Source organism: Cherax quadricarinatus, chromosome 76 (genome assembly GCF_038502225.1).
Source record: "Cherax quadricarinatus isolate ZL_2023a chromosome 76, ASM3850222v1, whole genome shotgun sequence".
NCBI classification, from domain to species: Eukaryota; Metazoa; Arthropoda; class Malacostraca; order Decapoda; family Parastacidae; genus Cherax; species Cherax quadricarinatus.
The window spans coordinates 17,570,941-17,589,724 of record NC_091367.1 but is presented as its reverse complement, the minus strand read 5'-3'; the positions used below and the strand labels follow the sequence as shown (position 1 = coordinate 17,589,724).

The 18,784-nt window shown below is 42.3% G+C and overlaps 1 protein-coding gene across 3 annotated transcripts in view; it reads right to left on the bottom strand.

Moving 5' to 3' along the window:
* Positions 1-9,388: 9,388 nt before the first annotated feature.
* The window catches only part of LOC128703651 (probable serine/threonine-protein kinase gdt8), a 28,290-nt gene continuing 18,894 nt past the window's right edge, over positions 9,389-18,784 (bottom strand). For all 3 annotated transcript variants that reach the window (XM_053798396.2, XM_053798397.2, XM_070101334.1), the window contains exons 4-6: positions 16,518-16,604; positions 12,009-12,169; positions 9,389-10,268 (exon numbers count right to left, since the gene is read on the bottom strand). In XM_053798396.2, the coding sequence (XP_053654371.2) occupies positions 10,019-10,268; positions 12,009-12,169; positions 16,518-16,604 (498 nt within the window). In that variant the 3' untranslated portion in view covers positions 9,389-10,018. The remainder of the gene's footprint in view (positions 10,269-12,008; positions 12,170-16,517; positions 16,605-18,784) is intronic.

Genomic DNA, 18,784 nt, shown 5'->3' with positions numbered 1-18,784 from the left:
CTAGCACAGGCTGGTACCAAAGTTACACTTGTGTTTCACTAGCACAGGCTGGTACCAAAGTTACACTTGTGTTTCACTAGCACAGGCTGGTACCAAAGTTACACTTGTGTTTCACTAGCACAGGCTGGTAACAAAGTTACACTTGTGTTTCACTAGCACAGGCTGGTACCAAAGTTACACTTGTGTTTCACTAGCACAGGCTGGTACCAAAGTTACACTTGTGTTTCACTAGCACAGGCTGGTACCAAAGTTACACTTGTGTTTCACTAGCACAGGCTGGTACCAAAGTTACACTTGTGTTTCACTAGCACAGGCTGGTACCAAAGTTACACTTGTGTTTCACTAGCACAGGCTGGTACCAAAGTTACACTTGTGTTTCACTAGCACAGGCTGGTACCAAAGTTACACTTGTGTTTCACTAGCACAGGCTGGTACCAAAGTTACACTTGTGTTTCACTAGCACAGGCTGGTACCAAAGTTACACTTGTGTTTCACTAACACAGGCTGGTACCAAAGTTACACTTGTGTTTCACTAGCACAGGCTGGTACCAAAGTTACACTTGTGTTTCACTAACACAGGCTGGTACCAAAGTTACACTTGTGTTTCACTAGCACAGGCTGGTACCAAAGTTACACTTGTGTTTCACTAGCACAGGCTGGTACCAAAGTTACACTTGTGTTTCACTAGCACAGGCTGGTACCAAAGTTACACTTGTGTTTCACTAGCACAGGCTGGTACCAAAGTTACACTTGTGTTTCACTAGCACAGGCTGGTACCAAAGTTACACTTGTGTTTCACTAGCACAGGCTGGTACCAAAGTTACACTTGTGTTTCACTAGCACAGGCTGGTAACAAAGTTACACTTGTGTTTCACTAACACAGGCTGGTACCAAAGTTACACTTGTGTTTCACTAGCACAGGCTGGTAACAAAGTTACACTTGTGTTTCACTAGCACAGGCTGGTAACAAAGTTACACTTGTGTTTCACTAGCACAGGCTGGTACCAAAGTTACACTTGTGTTTCACTAGCACAGGCTGGTAACAAAGTTACACTTGTGTTTCACTAGCACAGGCTGGTACCAAAGTTACACTTGTGTTTCACTAGCACAGGCTGGTACCAAAGTTACACTTGTGTTTCACTAGCACAGGCTGGTACCAAAGTTACACTTGTGTTTCACTAGCACAGGCTGGTACCAAAGTTACACTTGTGTTTCACTAGCACAGGCTGGTACCAAAGTTACACTTGTGTTTCACTAGCACAGGCTGGTACCAAAGTTACACTTGTGTTTCACTAGCACAGGCTGGTACCAAAGTTACACTTGTGTTTCACTAGCACAGGCTGGTACCAAAGTTACACTTGTGTTTCACTAGCACAGGCTGGTACCAAAGTTACACTTGTGTTTCACTAGCACAGGCTGGTACCAAAGTTACACTTGTGTTTCACTAGCACAGGCTGGTACCAAAGTTACACTTGTGTTTCACTAACACAGGCTGGTACCAAAGTTACACTTGTGTTTCACTAGCACAGGCTGGTACCAAAGTTACACTTGTGTTTCACTAGCACAGGCTGGTACCAAAGTTACACTTGTGTTTCACTAGCACAGGCTGGTACCAAAGTTACACTTGTGTTTCACTAGCACAGGCTGGTACCAAAGTTACACTTGTGTTTCACTAGCACAGGCTGGTACCAAAGTTACACTTGTGTTTCACTAGCACAGGCTGGTACCAAAGTTACACTTGTGTTTCACTAGCACAGGCTGGTACCAAAGTTACACTTGTGTTTCACTAGCACAGGCTGGTACCAAAGTTACACTTGTGTTTCACTAGCACAGGCTGGTACCAAAGTTACACTTGTGTTTCACTAGCACAGGCTGGTACCAAAGTTACACTTGTGTTTCACTAGCACAGGCTGGTACCAAAGTTACACTTGTGTTTCACTAGCACAGGCTGGTACCAAAGTTACACTTGTGTTTCACTAGCACAGGCTGGTACCAAAGTTACACTTGTGTTTCACTAGCACAGGCTGGTACCAAAGTTACACTTGTGTTTCACTAGCACAGGCTGGTACCAAAGTTACACTTGTGTTTCACTAGCACAGGCTGGTACCAAAGTTACACTTGTGTTTCACTAGCACAGGCTGGTACCAAAGTTACACTTGTGTTTCACTAGCACAGGCTGGTACCAAAGTTACACTTGTGTTTCACTAGCACAGGCTGGTACCAAAGTTACACTTGTGTTTCACTAGCACAGGCTGGTACCAAAGTTACACTTGTGTTTCACTAGCACAGGCTGGTAACAAAGTTACACTTGTGTTTCACTAGCACAGGCTGGTACCAAAGTTACACTTGTGTTTCACTAGCACAGGCTGGTACCAAAGTTACACTTGTGTTTCACTAGCACAGGCTGGTACCAAAGTTACACTTGTGTTTCACTAGCACAGGCTGGTACCAAAGTTACACTTGTGTTTCACTAGCACAGGCTGGTACCAAAGTTACACTTGTGTTTCACTAGCACAGGCTGGTACCAAAGTTACACTTGTGTTTCACTAGCACAGGCTGGTAACAAAGTTACACTTGTGTTTCACTAGCACAGGCTGGTACCAAAGTTACACTTGTGTTTCACTAGCACAGGCTGGTACCAAAGTTACACTTGTGTTTCACTAGCACAGGCTGGTACCAAAGTTACACTTGTGTTTCACTAGCACAGGCTGGTACCAAAGTTACACTTGTGTTTCACTAGCACAGGCTGGTACCAAAGTTACACTTGTGTTTCACTAACACAGGCTGGTACCAAAGTTACACTTGTGTTTCACTAGCACAGGCTGGTACCAAAGTTACACTTGTGTTTCACTAGCACAGGCTGGTACCAAAGTTACACTTGTGTTTCACTAGCACAGGCTGGTACCAAAGTTACACTTGTGTTTCACTAGCACAGGCTGGTACCAAAGTTACACTTGTGTTTCACTAGCACAGGCTGGTACCAAAGTTACACTTGTGTTTCACTAGCACAGGCTGGTACCAAAGTTACACTTGTGTTTCACTAGCACAGGCTGGTACCAAAGTTACACTTGTGTTTCACTAGCACAGGCTGGTACCAAAGTTACACTTGTGTTTCACTAGCACAGGCTGGTACCAAAGTTACACTTGTGTTTCACTAGCACAGGCTGGTACCAAAGTTACACTTGTGTTTCACTAGCACAGGCTGGTACCAAAGTTACACTTGTGTTTCACTAGCACAGGCTGGTACCAAAGTTACACTTGTGTTTCACTAGCACAGGCTGGTACCAAAGTTACACTTGTGTTTCACTAACACAGGCTGGTACCAAAGTTACACTTGTGTTTCACTAGCACAGGCTGGTACCAAAGTTACACTTGTGTTTCACTAGCACAGGCTGGTAACAAAGTTACACTTGTGTTTCACTAGCACAGGCTGGTACCAAAGTTACACTTGTGTTTCACTAACACAGGCTGGTACCAAAGTTACACTTGTGTTTCACTAGCACAGGCTGGTACCAAAGTTACACTTGTGTTTCACTAGCACAGGCTGGTACCAAAGTTACACTTGTGTTTCACTAGCACAGGCTGGTACCAAAGTTACACTTGTGTTTCACTAGCACAGGCTGGTAACAAAGTTACACTTGTGTTTCACTAGCACAGGCTGGTACCAAAGTTACACTTGTGTTTCACTAGCACAGGCTGGTACCAAAGTTACACTTGTGTTTCACTAGCACAGGCTGGTAACAAAGTTACACTTGTGTTTCACTAGCACAGGCTGGTAACAAAGTTACACTTGTGTTTCACTAGCACAGGCTGGTAACAAAGTTACACTTGTGTTTCACTAACACAGGCTGGTACCAAAGTTACACTTGTGTTTCACTAGCACAGGCTGGTACCAAAGTTACACTTGTGTTTCACTAGCACAGGCTGGTACCAAAGTTACACTTGTGTTTCACTAGCACAGGCTGGTACCAAAGTTACACTTGTGTTTCACTAGCACAGGCTGGTACCAAAGTTACACTTGTGTTTCACTAGCACAGGCTGGTACCAAAGTTACACTTGTGTTTCACTAGCACAGGCTGGTACCAAAGTTACACTTGTGTTTCACTAACACAGGCTGGTACCAAAGTTACACTTGTGTTTCACTAGCACAGGCTGGTACCAAAGTTACACTTGTGTTTCACTAGCACAGGCTGGTACCAAAGTTACACTTGTGTTTCACTAGCACAGGCTGGTACCAAAGTTACACTTGTGTTTCACTAGCACAGGCTGGTACCAAAGTTACACTTGTGTTTCACTAGCACAGGCTGGTACCAAAGTTACACTTGTGTTTCACTAGCACAGGCTGGTACCAAAGTTACACTTGTGTTTCACTAGCACAGGCTGGTAACAAAGTTACACTTGTGTTTCACTAGCACAGGCTGGTACCAAAGTTACACTTGTGTTTCACTAGCACAGGCTGGTACCAAAGTTACACTTGTGTTTCACTAGCACAGGCTGGTACCAAAGTTACACTTGTGTTTCACTAGCACAGGCTGGTAACAAAGTTACACTTGTGTTTCACTAGCACAGGCTGGTAACAAAGTTACACTTGTGTTTCACTAGCACAGGCTGGTACCAAAGTTACACTTGTGTTTCACTAGCACAGGCTGGTACCAAAGTTACACTTGTGTTTCACTAGCACAGGCTGGTACCAAAGTTACACTTGTGTTTCACTAGCACAGGCTGGTACCAAAGTTACACTTGTGTTTCACTAGCACAGGCTGGTACCAAAGTTACACTTGTGTTTCACTAGCACAGGCTGGTACCAAAGTTACACTTGTGTTTCACTAGCACAGGCTGGTACCAAAGTTACACTTGTGTTTCACTAGCACAGGCTGGTACCAAAGTTACACTTGTGTTTCACTAGCACAGGCTGGTACCAAAGTTACACTTGTGTTTCACTAGCACAGGCTGGTACCAAAGTTACACTTGTGTTTCACTAGCACAGGCTGGTACCAAAGTTACACTTGTGTTTCACTAGCACAGGCTGGTACCAAAGTTACACTTGTGTTTCACTAGCACAGGCTGGTACCAAAGTTACACTTGTGTTTCACTAGCACAGGCTGGTACCAAAGTTACACTTGTGTTTCACTAGCACAGGCTGGTACCAAAGTTACACTTGTGTTTCACTAGCACAGGCTGGTACCAAAGTTACACTTGTGTTTCACTAGCACAGGCTGGTACCAAAGTTACACTTGTGTTTCACTAGCACAGGCTGGTACCAAAGTTACACTTGTGTTTCACTAGCACAGGCTGGTACCAAAGTTACACTTGTGTTTCACTAGCACAGGCTGGTAACAAAGTTACACTTGTGTTTCACTAGCACAGGCTGGTACCAAAGTTACACTTGTGTTTCACTAGCACAGGCTGGTACCAAAGTTACACTTGTGTTTCACTAGCACAGGCTGGTACCAAAGTTACACTTGTGTTTCACTAGCACAGGCTGGTACCAAAGTTACACTTGTGTTTCACTAGCACAGGCTGGTACCAAAGTTACACTTGTGTTTCACTAGCACAGGCTGGTACCAAAGTTACACTTGTGTTTCACTAGCACAGGCTGGTACCAAAGTTACACTTGTGTTTCACTAACACAGGCTGGTACCAAAGTTACACTTGTGTTTCACTAGCACAGGCTGGTACCAAAGTTACACTTGTGTTTCACTAGCACAGGCTGGTACCAAAGTTACACTTGTGTTTCACTAGCACAGGCTGGTACCAAAGTTACACTTGTGTTTCACTAGCACAGGCTGGTACCAAAGTTACACTTGTGTTTCACTAGCACAGGCTGGTACCAAAGTTACACTTGTGTTTCACTAGCACAGGCTGGTACCAAAGTTACACTTGTGTTTCACTAGCACAGGCTGGTACCAAAGTTACACTTGTGTTTCACTAGCACAGGCTGGTACCAAAGTTACACTTGTGTTTCACTAGCACAGGCTGGTACCAAAGTTACACTTGTGTTTCACTAGCACAGGCTGGTACCAAAGTTACACTTGTGTTTCACTAGCACAGGCTGGTACCAAAGTTACACTTGTGTTTCACTAGCACAGGCTGGTACCAAAGTTACACTTGTGTTTCACTAGCACAGGCTGGTACCAAAGTTACACTTGTGTTTCACTAGCACAGGCTGGTACCAAAGTTACACTTGTGTTTCACTAGCACAGGCTGGTACCAAAGTTACACTTGTGTTTCACTAGCACAGGCTGGTAACAAAGTTACACTTGTGTTTCACTAGCACAGGCTGGTAACAAAGTTACACTTGTGTTTCACTAGCACAGGCTGGTACCAAAGTTACACTTGTGTTTCACTAGCACAGGCTGGTACCAAAGTTACACTTGTGTTTCACTAGCACAGGCTGGTACCAAAGTTACACTTGTGTTTCACTAGCACAGGCTGGTAACAAAGTTACACTTGTGTTTCACTAGCACAGGCTGGTAACAAAGTTACACTTGTGTTTCAAAGTTACACTTGTGTTTCACTAGCACAGGCTGGTACCAAAGTTACACTTGTGTTTCACTAGCACAGGCCGGTACCAAAGTTACACTTGTGTTTCACTAGCACAGGCTAGTAAAAAAGTTACACTTGTGTTACACTAGCACAGGCTGGTATGGTACCAAAGTTACACTTGTGTTTCACTAACACAGGCTGGTACCAAAGTTACACTTGTGTTTCACTAGCACAGGCTGGTACCAAAGTTACACTTGTGTTTCACTAACACAGGCTGGTACCAAAGTTACACTTGTGTTTCACTAGCACAGGCTGGTACCAAAGTTACACTTGTGTTTCACTAGCACAGGCTGGTACCAAAGTTACACTTGTGTTTCACTAGCACAGGCTGGTACCAAAGTTACACTTGTGTTTCACTAACACAGGCTGGTACCAAAGTTACACTTGTGTTTCACTAGCACAGGCTGGTACCAAAGTTACACTTGTGTTTCACTAACACAGGCTGGTACCAAAGTTACACTTGTGTTTCACTAGCACAGGCTGGTACCAAAGTTACACTTGTGTTTCACTAACACAGGCTGGTACCAAAGTTACACTTGTGTTTCACTAACACAGGCTGGTACCAAAGTTACACTTGTGTTTCACTAGCACAGGCTGGTACCAAAGTTACACTTGTGTTTCACTAGCACAGGCTGGTACCAAAGTTACACTTGTGTTTCACTAGCACAGGCTGGTACCAAAGTTACACTTGTGTTTCACTAGCACAGGCTGGTACCAAAGTTACACTTGTGTTTCACTAGCACAGGCTGGTACCAAAGTTACACTTGTGTTTCACTAGCACAGGCTGGTACCAAAGTTACACTTGTGTTTCACTAGCACAGGCTGGTACCAAAGTTACACTTGTGTTTCACTAGCACAGGCTGGTACCAAAGTTACACTTGTGTTTCACTAGCACAGGCTGGTACCAAAGTTACACTTGTGTTTCACTAGCACAGGCTGGTACCAAAGTTACACTTGTGTTTCACTAGCACAGGCTGGTACCAAAGTTACACTTGTGTTTCACTAGCACAGGCTGGTACACTTTTTTATATTGATTTATAATGCAACATGAAAAATCGTCCTGGGTCTGAAGATTAGGTTCCTAAAGAATCAGTGTAAAATGAATGCAGAAAATATTTCTATGCAAATAGGTGAGTTGAGTGAGGTGCAGGAAGAAGTTGTAAGTGAATTAACTATCTACTGCGCTCTGAGAGAGTACAGTATGGGTGTAGAAGTGCTCTGGGAGAGTACAGTATGGGTGTAGAAGTGCTCTGAGAGAGTACAGTATGGGTGTAGAAGTGCTCTGAGAGAGTACAGGATGGGTGTAGAAGTGCTCTGGGAGAGCACAGTATGGGTGTAGAAGTGCTCTGGGAGAGTACAGGATGGGTGTAGAAGTGCTCTGGGAGAGTACAGTATGGGTGTAGAAGTGCTCTGAGAGAGTACAGGATGGGTGTAGAAGTGCTCTGGGAGAGTACAGTATGGGTGTAGAAGTTCTCTGGGAGAGTACAGTATGGGTGTAGAAGTTCTCTGGGAGAGTACAGTATGGGTGTAGAAGTGCTCTGGGAGAGTACAGTATGGGTGTAGAAGTGCTCTGGGAGAGTACAGTATGGGTGTAGAAGTTCTCTGGGAGAGTACAGTATGGGTGTAGAAGTTCTCTGGGAGAGTACAGTATGGGTGTAGAAGTGCTCTGGGAGAGTACAGTATGGGTGTAGAAGTGCTCTGGGAGAGTACAGTATGGGTGTAGAAGTGCTCTGGGAGAGTACAGTATGGGTGTAGAAGTGCTCTGGGAGAGTACAGTATGGGTGTAGAAGTTCTCTGGGAGAGTACAGTATGGGTGTAGAAGTGCTCTGGGAGAGTACAGTATGGGTGTAGAAGTGCTTTGGGAGAGCACAGTATGGGTGTAGAAGTTCTCTGGGAGAGTACAGTATGGGTGTAGAAGTTCTCTGGGAGAGTACAGTATGGGTGTAGAAGTGCTCTGGGAGAGCACAGTATGGGTGTAGAAGTGCTCTGAGAGAGTACAGGATGGGTGTAGAAGTGCTCTGGGAGAGTACAGGATGGGTGTAGAAGTGCTCTGGGAGAGTACAGTATGGGTGTAGAAGTTCTCTGGGAGAGTACAGTATGGGTGTAGAAGTTCTCTGGGAGAGTTCAGTATGGGTGTAGAAGTGCTCTGGGAGAGTACAGGATGGGTGTAGAAGTGCTCTGGGAGAGCACAGTATGGGTGTAGAAGTGCTCTGGGAGAGCACAGTATGGGTGTAGAAGTGCTCTGGGAGAGTACAGTATGGGTGTAGAAGTGCTCTGAGAGAGTACAGGATGGGTGTAGAAGTGCTATGGGAGAGTACAGTATGGGTGTAGAAGTTCTCTGGGAGAGTACAGTATGGGTGTAGAAGTGCTCTGGGAGAGTACAGTATGGGTGTAGAAGTGCTCTGGGAGAGTACAGTATGGGTGTAGAAGTGCTCTGGGAGAGTACAGTATGGGTGTAGAAGTGCTCTGGGAGAGTACAGTATGGGTGTAGGAGTGCTCTGGGAGAGCACAGTATGGGTGTAGAAGTGCTCTGAGAGAGTACAGGATAGGTGTAGAAGTGCTCTGGGAGAGTACAGTATGGGTGTAGAAGTTCTCTGGGAGAGTTCAGTATGGGTGTAGAAGTGCTCTGGGAGAGTTCAGTATGGGTGTAGAAGTGCTCTGGGAGAGTACAGTATGGGTGTAGAAGTGCTCTGGGAGAGTACAGTATGGGTGTAGGAGTGCTCTGGGAGAGCACAGTATGGGTGTAGAAGTGCTCTGGGAGAGTACAGCATGGATTTAGAAGTGCTCTGGGAGAGTACAGTATGGGTGTAGAAGTTCTCTGGGAGAGTTCAGTATGGGTGTAGAAGTGCTCTGGGAGAGTTCAGTATGGGTGTAGAAGTGCTCTGGGAGAGTACAGGATAGGTGTAGAAGTGCTCTGGGAGAGTACAGTATGGGTGTAGAAGTGCTCTGGGAGAGTACAGTATGGGTGTAGAAGTTCTCTGGGAGAGTTCAGTATGGGTGTAGAAGTGCTATGGGAGAGTACAGGATATGTGTCGGTGTACTCTTGAAGAGAACAGGATGGGTGTGGTTGTGCTCTCGAAGAGTACAGGATTAATATAGGAGTGTTCTTTGAGAGTACGGGATGGGTGTGGGAGAGTTCAGGGTGGGTGTTGAGCTGCTCTGCGAGAGTACAGATTGGAGATTACAGGATGGATGTAGAAGTGCTCTGGGAGAGTACAGGATGAGTGTTGGAGTGCTCTAGGTAGGAAATACTAGAACTATGTCAGATCTGAGTACGAATTCTGTCTAAGTACTTCATATCAGGTTTAAAGAGTACAGAATGCTCTCGTCTATAATTAGATAGACAAGTCAAGTCTGGGGAAGACTGAACTCTACAGTCACGTCAAAAACTGATGACCGCGTCTTAACACACCAAAAGATTTTTCTTTAGCAGGTATTACTACATGACTATCGTCAGTACTTCCCTGCCCCATTAATCTTGGCCGATCTCAGTGGGGTAGACAGGCAACGTAGAATCCATCGGGGAAGAAGGAGGGGTGGGGTCGGGCGTGATGGTGGGCGTGATGGAGGGAGTGATGGTGGGCGTGATGGAGGGAGTGAAGGTGGGCAACATGACGTGTGTGGTGGTTGAGATGTTGGTTGGATCTGGCACGGCTCCTGAAGACTCCGTTGAGGTCTGCGTGTGAAGCAATTTCCCGGTATTGTCGTAGTGCACCACTAGGCTGAAAGAGAAACTATGTTTCAACTGAGGGATTTGCGTCAGAATAACTCAACCTGGCCGGCTAGGTGTGAAATTTCACACTTATTGTAAGTACTAAATGGTATGGGACAAACCATCACAATTCAGCTGCCTCTTTGTCTCACATTCCTCCTTACTCCTTTATAGTATCTTCATTTACTACAGGCACATGTACAAGGTCTAGCTGACATCAGTGGCAGAGCATTTCGGGCAAATTAGGTCAGTTTTGTCCCAGGATGCGACCCACAGCAGTCGACTAACTCCCAGGTACCCATTTTACTGATTGGTGAACATTGACAACAGGTGTAAGGAAACACGTCCGATGTTTCTACCCTCGCTGGGAATCGAACTCAGACACTCGCTGTGTGAAGCAAGAGCTTTAACCACCAGACCACGGGGCACCGGTTAACTGTAGAGTAGTAGCTGCCACAGCAGAAGCCGCAGTGTTACAACCGCAATGTCCAACGTACCAGCCAAAGCTGAAGTACAGCAGCAGTAAGAACAATAACGAATATTATTTTAATAATAATAATAATAATAATAATAATAATAATAATAATAATAATAATAATAATAATAATAATAATAATTATTATTATTATTATTATTATTATTATTATTATTATTATTATTATTATTATTATTATTATTATTATTATATTAATAACAATAACACAATAGTTGTAAAAGTGGTAAAAAGACATGTCAAAACTCCTGTGTTATTGTTGATTTTTCTTGTTAGAAACGATATCGTGTTTCCACAATTCGATTCCTAAATGTCTGGCCCATTTTCTGGGTTTAATCTGCATCCATTAGTGGTCCTCGGCCATGCATGACCACGTCTTCAATTCCTGAATCTCTCTATTCCTTCCACTGGCTCTACTATAAGAGGTTTCACCCACATGTATCTGTATTAGACTGAAAGCGTCTGGTGAGCGATAAGTCTCTCAGTGAAAACACACAGGTGTTGTACAGGTGTCTCATTCACCAATATGTGCTTAGAGGTATTCTTCATGTATCTGTGTGTATCATCCATTCTACATGCTTAACTGTGGTCTTTCAGTCTAGTACCTAAATACCTTGATGTATAGCCCTCACAAAATCAGTCACAACCACAGCAATGTATACTGTAAACTCTTGCTGTGTCTGTGTTCTTGTTGGAGTTAAGTCCTTTATTGTTTCAGTGAAGAGTACAGAGATGCTGTTGATGGCTTTCTGAAGAAAGGGAGTTTTGCCTACTGCCGTAGGCCCGGTGGGAAGTATTAACTGTCTTTTTTAGGTTAAGGAAATGTAGGTGGTGTTGCTTTTGCAGTAGATGATGCGAAGGAATTTTGGGGTGAGTAAGCTCTCTACTTATATATATATATGATCTACTAAGAGGAATTCACTGTTGGAGATCAAGATTATAGATCGTGGGTTGAGGTGAAATGAATCGGGTTACCCTAATTCGTATTCTTTCCAGAGACAGAATTTAATACGAGCGATCGTCGCTCTTGAAGAGAAAGACGTCCAAACAAAAAAGAGAGAATCGTGCATCTCTTCTTCAAAGTGAACTCAACTGATGGATCAACTAGGCTGAGCTGGTGTCTTAAGATACTAAGGTTAAAGTACATTGATCAAGATGTCGTTAACATATCGGCCTTCCCTAGACGCAATGACAAATATGTATCTATGGCTACGACCCAGTGTTACTGTGCCTTTATATTCTTTGTGGAGTACTTACCTAGGGTGTTTGCTATCCATGTAATCATCATAGAACTGTTGAAGACGTGAAGATTCCCTCTCCCTCCGGAGGTACTTCAGGAGGAGGATGAGGAGTGAGGCGGCATAGAAGAAGAGCACGAAGACGATGTAGAGCACTGCCATAGAGTCCTCTGACTTCGACTGCCAGTAGAAGACAGAAACCAATGAAGAAAACAAAATCATGCATGCATAGATGAATACTACATATATGCAACACTTGGGTAATATTACACATGTGCAACACTTGAGTAACTGATAAGTAACACACCTTGAGCCCTTAAAGGGCACAAGATCCAAGAAATTGAAACTGCTCTACATTTTCTTAGATTAAACGCGATTACCTCTCAATGGAAGGTCCTACGGAATTAGTATTTTTTCATGAAAATCAAAATTTAGCCTAGAATAATACGAAAAAAAATTACTTTGACTTATTAAGTACTCGTGAGAGAGTTTCGTTTATAACTTGATATTCACCGTTACACAGACACTGAATGTAACACCACTACACTATTACCAACACCAATACACTATTACCAACACCAATACACTATTACCAACACCACTACACTACTACCAACATCATCCATAGCTGGATTACTAGTGTACTCGGCTTACACACTGAGATCCGTGGCTCGATCCCCTGGTTTAGGGGATGTAACTAGAGAAAATGGAAAGCAACTGTTCGCGTATTCAGATTCTGTTTCTTTAAATATATAGACATATAATTTGTTTCGGTTTTCATGCAATAATTTTAGAAATCCTTTTATGACTGTCTCAAAACAGCTGACTAACTCCCAGGTGTCTATCGTATTTCGCGGCTTATAAGACGCGGCTTATAAAGACTTCTTTTAGTTTCAATGGCTCGGTATCGGACGTAACTGAGAGAGCTACAGCCCACCCCACACCCCAAACTTATAGCTCCGTCACTGATTTTCAGTTTATAGGACGCAGGGTAGTTTTTGGAGGCATTTTATGGAAAAATGCGTTTAATAAGCCGCGAAATACGGTATATAGTTTTATGTGAACAAGGGCAATAAGGGTAAGGAGACTAACCATACATCTCACCTAACCTGTAAATAAAAAAGTCACGTCATTTTGGGTGTGAACAGAACCCAGTATACCTGAAAAACTCGTCTCTTAATTAAATTTCGTTTTGCTTTTACCTGAAAAGTTTAGAGCTCTTTACCGCTGAGCTACGAGGCTTGTAATAAGAGATTCACAGAAGACACTGCTGTGTACTGTCTGTTTTAAGAAGAATTTACTTATTTCTAATCTTACAAGCAACTAAACTCATTACTGACTATTACAACCTAGGATTTCAAAGGCCTGTTATCCCAGGTGTTTTTATCCCTTTAAACAGCAATTACTATGTACACTTATAGACTAGTGTAACCAGCTCTTGGGATCAAGGGCAGACAGGAGAGCGGTAGTTCCAATCCCACCTTCTTATTGGATATTATGGGGCCCCATGCCTTGCAGATAAAATGAGGGTGTGTCATGGATCGTACTTTCTTATCTATATTTTTATCCCTAATTACTGTCTTATGACTCATTCCAGGATATTATGTGCTTAAAATATGGATGCTTGTGCTTGTATTATGGGCTCTGGTGGCCTGGTGGTTAACGCTCTCGCTTCACACGGTGAGGGCCTGGGTTCGATTCCCAGCCAGAGTAGAAACATTGGACGTGTTTCTTTCAACCTGTTGTCTATGTTCCCCATCAGTAAAATGGGTACCTGGGTGTTAGTCGACTGGTGTGGGCCGCATCCTGGGACACTGACCTAAGGAGGCCTGGTCACAGACCGGGCCGCGGGGGCGTTGACCCCCGGAACTCTCTCCAGGTAATCTCCAGGTAGGATATTGTTGCCTGATTTAAGAGAATAACTCTTCAGTCTGACTTCAAAGTTGGTGTTTCTTAGTGGAGGATTTGAATTAGTTTTTGACTCTGTCTTAATTTGCCATTTTTACTGATTAAATTAAAATATCAGTGATCAAGTGATAATTTGTGAATACTTCTGATTTCCTTCAGAAACTCAGCGTTATTATTTAACTGTACTGGAAACTCATGCCGCACTCTGCTTTATTATTTTCTCTTGCGCTGACTGACAGGAGACTGGGGCTATGCAATACAGGGATGCTGTTCTAGCGTCGCGCAGTTGCTATTTACCTGGAGTTTACCTGGAGAGAGTTCCGGGGGTCAACGCCCCCGCGGCCCGGTCTGTGACCAGGCCTCCTTATCGCTATAGCGATAATACCTAATTTAAGTTACACAGATGAGGGCGACTCAAATCAAATATTCGATGACTTGTTCTGATCTGGTGTCGGACTTCTGGTCTGGTGTCGGACTTCTGATCTGGTGTCGGACTTCTGATCTGGTGTCGGACTTCTGATCTGGTGTCGGACTTCTGATCTGGTGTCGGACTTCTGGTCTGGTGTCGGACTTTTGGTCTGGTGTCGGACTTCTGATCTGGTGTCGGACTTCTGATCTGGTGTCGGACTTCTGGTCTGGTGTCGGGCTTCTTATCTGGTGTCGGACTTCTGATCTGGTGTCGGACTTCTGATCTGGTGTCGGACTCTGATCTGGTGTCGGACTTCTTATCTGGTGTCGGACTTTTGATCTGGTGTCGGACTCTGATCTGGTGTCGGACTTCTTATTTGGTGTCGGACTTCTTATCTGATGTTAGACTTCTGATTTGGTGTCGGACTTCTGATCTGGTGTCGAACTTCTAATCTGGTGTCGGACTTCTGATCTGGTGTCGGACTCTGATCCGGTGTCGGACTTTGATCTGATGTCGGACTTCTGATCTAGTGTCGGACTTCTGATCTGGTGTCGGACTTCTGATCTGGTGTCGGACTTTTGATCTGGTGTCGGACTTCTGATCTGGTGTCGGACTTTTGATCTGGTGTCGGACTTCTGATCTGGTGTCGGACTTCTGATCTGGTGTCGGACTTCTGATCTGGTGGAGAGGTGTTGACACCTCTTCGACACATCTCCATAAGTAGTCAACTCTCGACACTTCACCTCCCTTGCTACGTAGAGTAAGGTAAACTGCAGGTATTTAAAAGATGCCGGTCCTTAAAGCAAGGGTTGCAACCAATAGTTCGGTTGGTCTTCTGTGTTGACGTTTTACTATAGTGGATCAAGAGTATTCAGTATATTCGGTACTATGGTTCAGTGGAGTTTAAATGATTATCATTTCCATGTAATTAACTATTCCTATTCACAGCCTTAGGTTCAAGACTAAATCCCCGTATTCAAAAGTTGAGCTGGGTCAATGTTGTGCAAGACAGGTCTGCTACACGTCCCTATTCACTGACGCCTATGTAAGCGCCAGTCTCCTTACCTGTGCTTCAGAATCTCTACAACCACGGTGCTGTAAACACCACCTCCAAGGCTGAGGGACTGATTACCTCATCTTTTGTATATACTTCTTCTGTTTTCTAATTATGTCCAAGAATCTGTATTGATAAAGCCACTGAATGGCGAAACGTATATAATAAAGATAACCAGATGTTGCACACGTGTCTTAACTTTCACTGGGTTAATGTTGACGATTTCCTAAGAATCTTTCCCTTATTAAATCCTATCGTGCACTTACCTTCGATGGTAAACGTTACATACAAATACAGTTGCAAACCTGAGTAGATCGTTAACTTAGTATGTTAATATGAATGTAAATCAGCATATTTACTGTTCAACTTGTAAGGAGACTGATGTACCTGGCAGTCCAAGGCTTGTATGTTGTCAGCCATATTGACTCTTTCTTGAGACGGACAACAGAATGTCCAATGAGTATTGTAAAAATGTATTGTAAATAAAAGTACTAAGGTCGCTGAGGCTTCAAGTAACGTTTTCACCACCAGACAAAAATATGTTAATCCCTAAAATGGGGATTAGAGTAAACTACGAGCATATATACACTGAGAGAAATAAATCTCTAGGAGTAAATACCTGTGAATCATTTATTGAATATCTGTGAGTTTCTAACAATCTCTGGATTTTTTTTTTTTTTTTACGTTTCGGCACGTAGTGATGTATAATCTAGTTATTAAGGTTATATCTTATTATACAACAAGTATAGCTTCCATAACGAGCAGAATTTTTAATTTTTGCATTTGTCAAATAGCCCTCGATAATTAGTATCTGCCAAGGAAAATGAATGTTTTGATGAATACCAAAGATTAATTTATTTGAGAGAAACAAACTGGGCACAAGGGTCTAAATTTTTATTTACTTTTTATTTTTACACAAGTTATCTTACCTCAATTCATTTAAAAAAAAAAACATCCATAACTTCGGTATTCTACAACCCCCCAGGATGCCACGCACACCAGTCGGCTAGCACCCAGGTACCTACTTACTGACAGGCGAACAGGGACAGCAAGTGCAAAGCTGTATGTCAATGCTACTTAATATTTTTTGTAAGTGTTTTCCCTCCATAAAAAATACAAAATTTATCATACGTTTTTTTCATTGTTATTGTAAATACCTTGTGCGAGACACCTGTCTCATTGTTGGTCTTCAAAATGATCTTCAATTCACGTACGACACTGGACGTGGCATTCTTGCAGTGACTCTAGAAAACAAATTATAATATCAGAACATGTCTTCAGAATAACTTACCATAGGATACAATATGTTGAAATTGTTATAAAATACAGACAAGTTGATAATTGAGACACATGTGGAACAGCTGGGTAGATTTATTGTTTAAACGTATCACTTATACGGTAGGCTTCTTTAGTCGAATACAGAGGATAATGCATAGTAGGCAGTATGAGTAGTGGCAAAGTAAGGATGATCAGTCCGTCAATTTTGGAGAAATAGTTTGAAGTGGTCAGTCCCTCAGCCTGGGGAAGAGTTCAGCTCCAGACTGAGGGACAGATTACCTCAAATTATGTCTCCAAAATTGATGGACAGATTACAACAAGTTTACTTTACCTCTACTCCTGCTGCCTACAGTACATTATCCTCTTTATTTGACTGAAGAAATCTACCGCGGAGGCGAAACATTTCAACAATGAAGATACCCAACTGTTGCACATTTCTTGCTCATGCAATTCTTCGAATTTTAAATAGGTTGAAAAACTAGCTGGAAGTAATCCAGAATGAGGCCGGTGTCAGGAGGCACTGTATTACTGACTAATTAACTACCTTAGCTACTCAGAGACGACGGAATTGTGACACAAAGATCAACATGAAATATCCTATAATCTGGGTCAACATGAAATATCCTATAATCTGGGTCAACATGAAATATCCTATAATCTGGGTCAACATGAAATAGCCTATAATCTGGGTCAACATGAAATATTCTATAATCTGGATCAACATGAAATATCCTATAATCTGGATCAACATGAAATATCCTATAATCTGGGTCAACATGAAATATCCTATAATCTGGGTCAACATGAAATATCCTATAATCTGGGTCAACATGAAATATCCTATAATCTGAGTCAACATGAAATATCCTATAATCTGGATCAACATGAAATATCCTATAATCTGGATCAACATGAAATATCCTATAATCTGGGTCAACATGAAATATCCTATAATGTGGGTCAACATGAAATATCCTATAATCTGGGTCAACATGAAATATCCTATAATCTGGGTCAACATGAAATATCCTATAATCTGGGTCAACATGAAATATCCTATAATCTGGGTCAACATGAAATATCCTATAATCTGGGTCAACATGAAATATCCTATAATCTGGGTCAACATGAAATATCCTATAATCTGGGTCAACATGAAATATCCTATAATCTGGGACAACATGAAATATCCTATAATCTGGGTCAACATGAAATATCCTATAATCTGGGTCAACATGAAATATCCTATAATCTGGATCAACATGAAATATCCTATAATCTGGATCAACATGAAATATCCTATAATCTGGGTCAACATAAAATATCCTATAATCTGGGTCAACATGAAATATCCTATAATCTGGGTCAACATGAAATATCCTATAATCTGGGTCAACATGAAATATCCTATAATCTGGGTAAACATGAAATATCCTATAATCTGGGTCAACATGAAATATCCTATAATCTGGGTCAACATGAAATATCCTATAATCTGGATCAACATGAAATATCCTATAATCTGGATCAACATGAAATATCCTATAATCTGGGTAAACATGAAATATCCTATAATCTGGGTCAACATGAAATATCCTATAATCTGGGTCAACATGAAATATCCTATAATCTGGATCAACATGAAATATCCTATAATCTGAGTCAACATGAAATATCCTATAATCTGGGTCAACATGAAATATCCTATAATCTGGGTCAACATGAAATATCCTATAATCTGGATCAACATGAAATATCCTATAATCTGGGTCAACATGAAATATCCTATAATCTGGGTCAACATGAAATATCCTATAATCTGGGTCAACATGAAATATCCTATAATCTGGGTCAACATGAAATATCCTATAATCTGGGCCAACATGAAATATCCTATAATCTGAGTCAACATGAAATATCCTATAATCTGGGTCAACATGAAATATCCTATAATCTGGATCAACATGAAATATCCTATAATCTGGATCAACATGAAATATCCTATAATCTGGATCAACATGAAATATCCTATAATCTGGGTCAACATGAAATATCCTATAATCTGGGTCAACATGAAATATCCTATAATCTGGGTCAACATGAAATATCCTATAATCTGGGTCAACATGAAATATCCTATAATCTG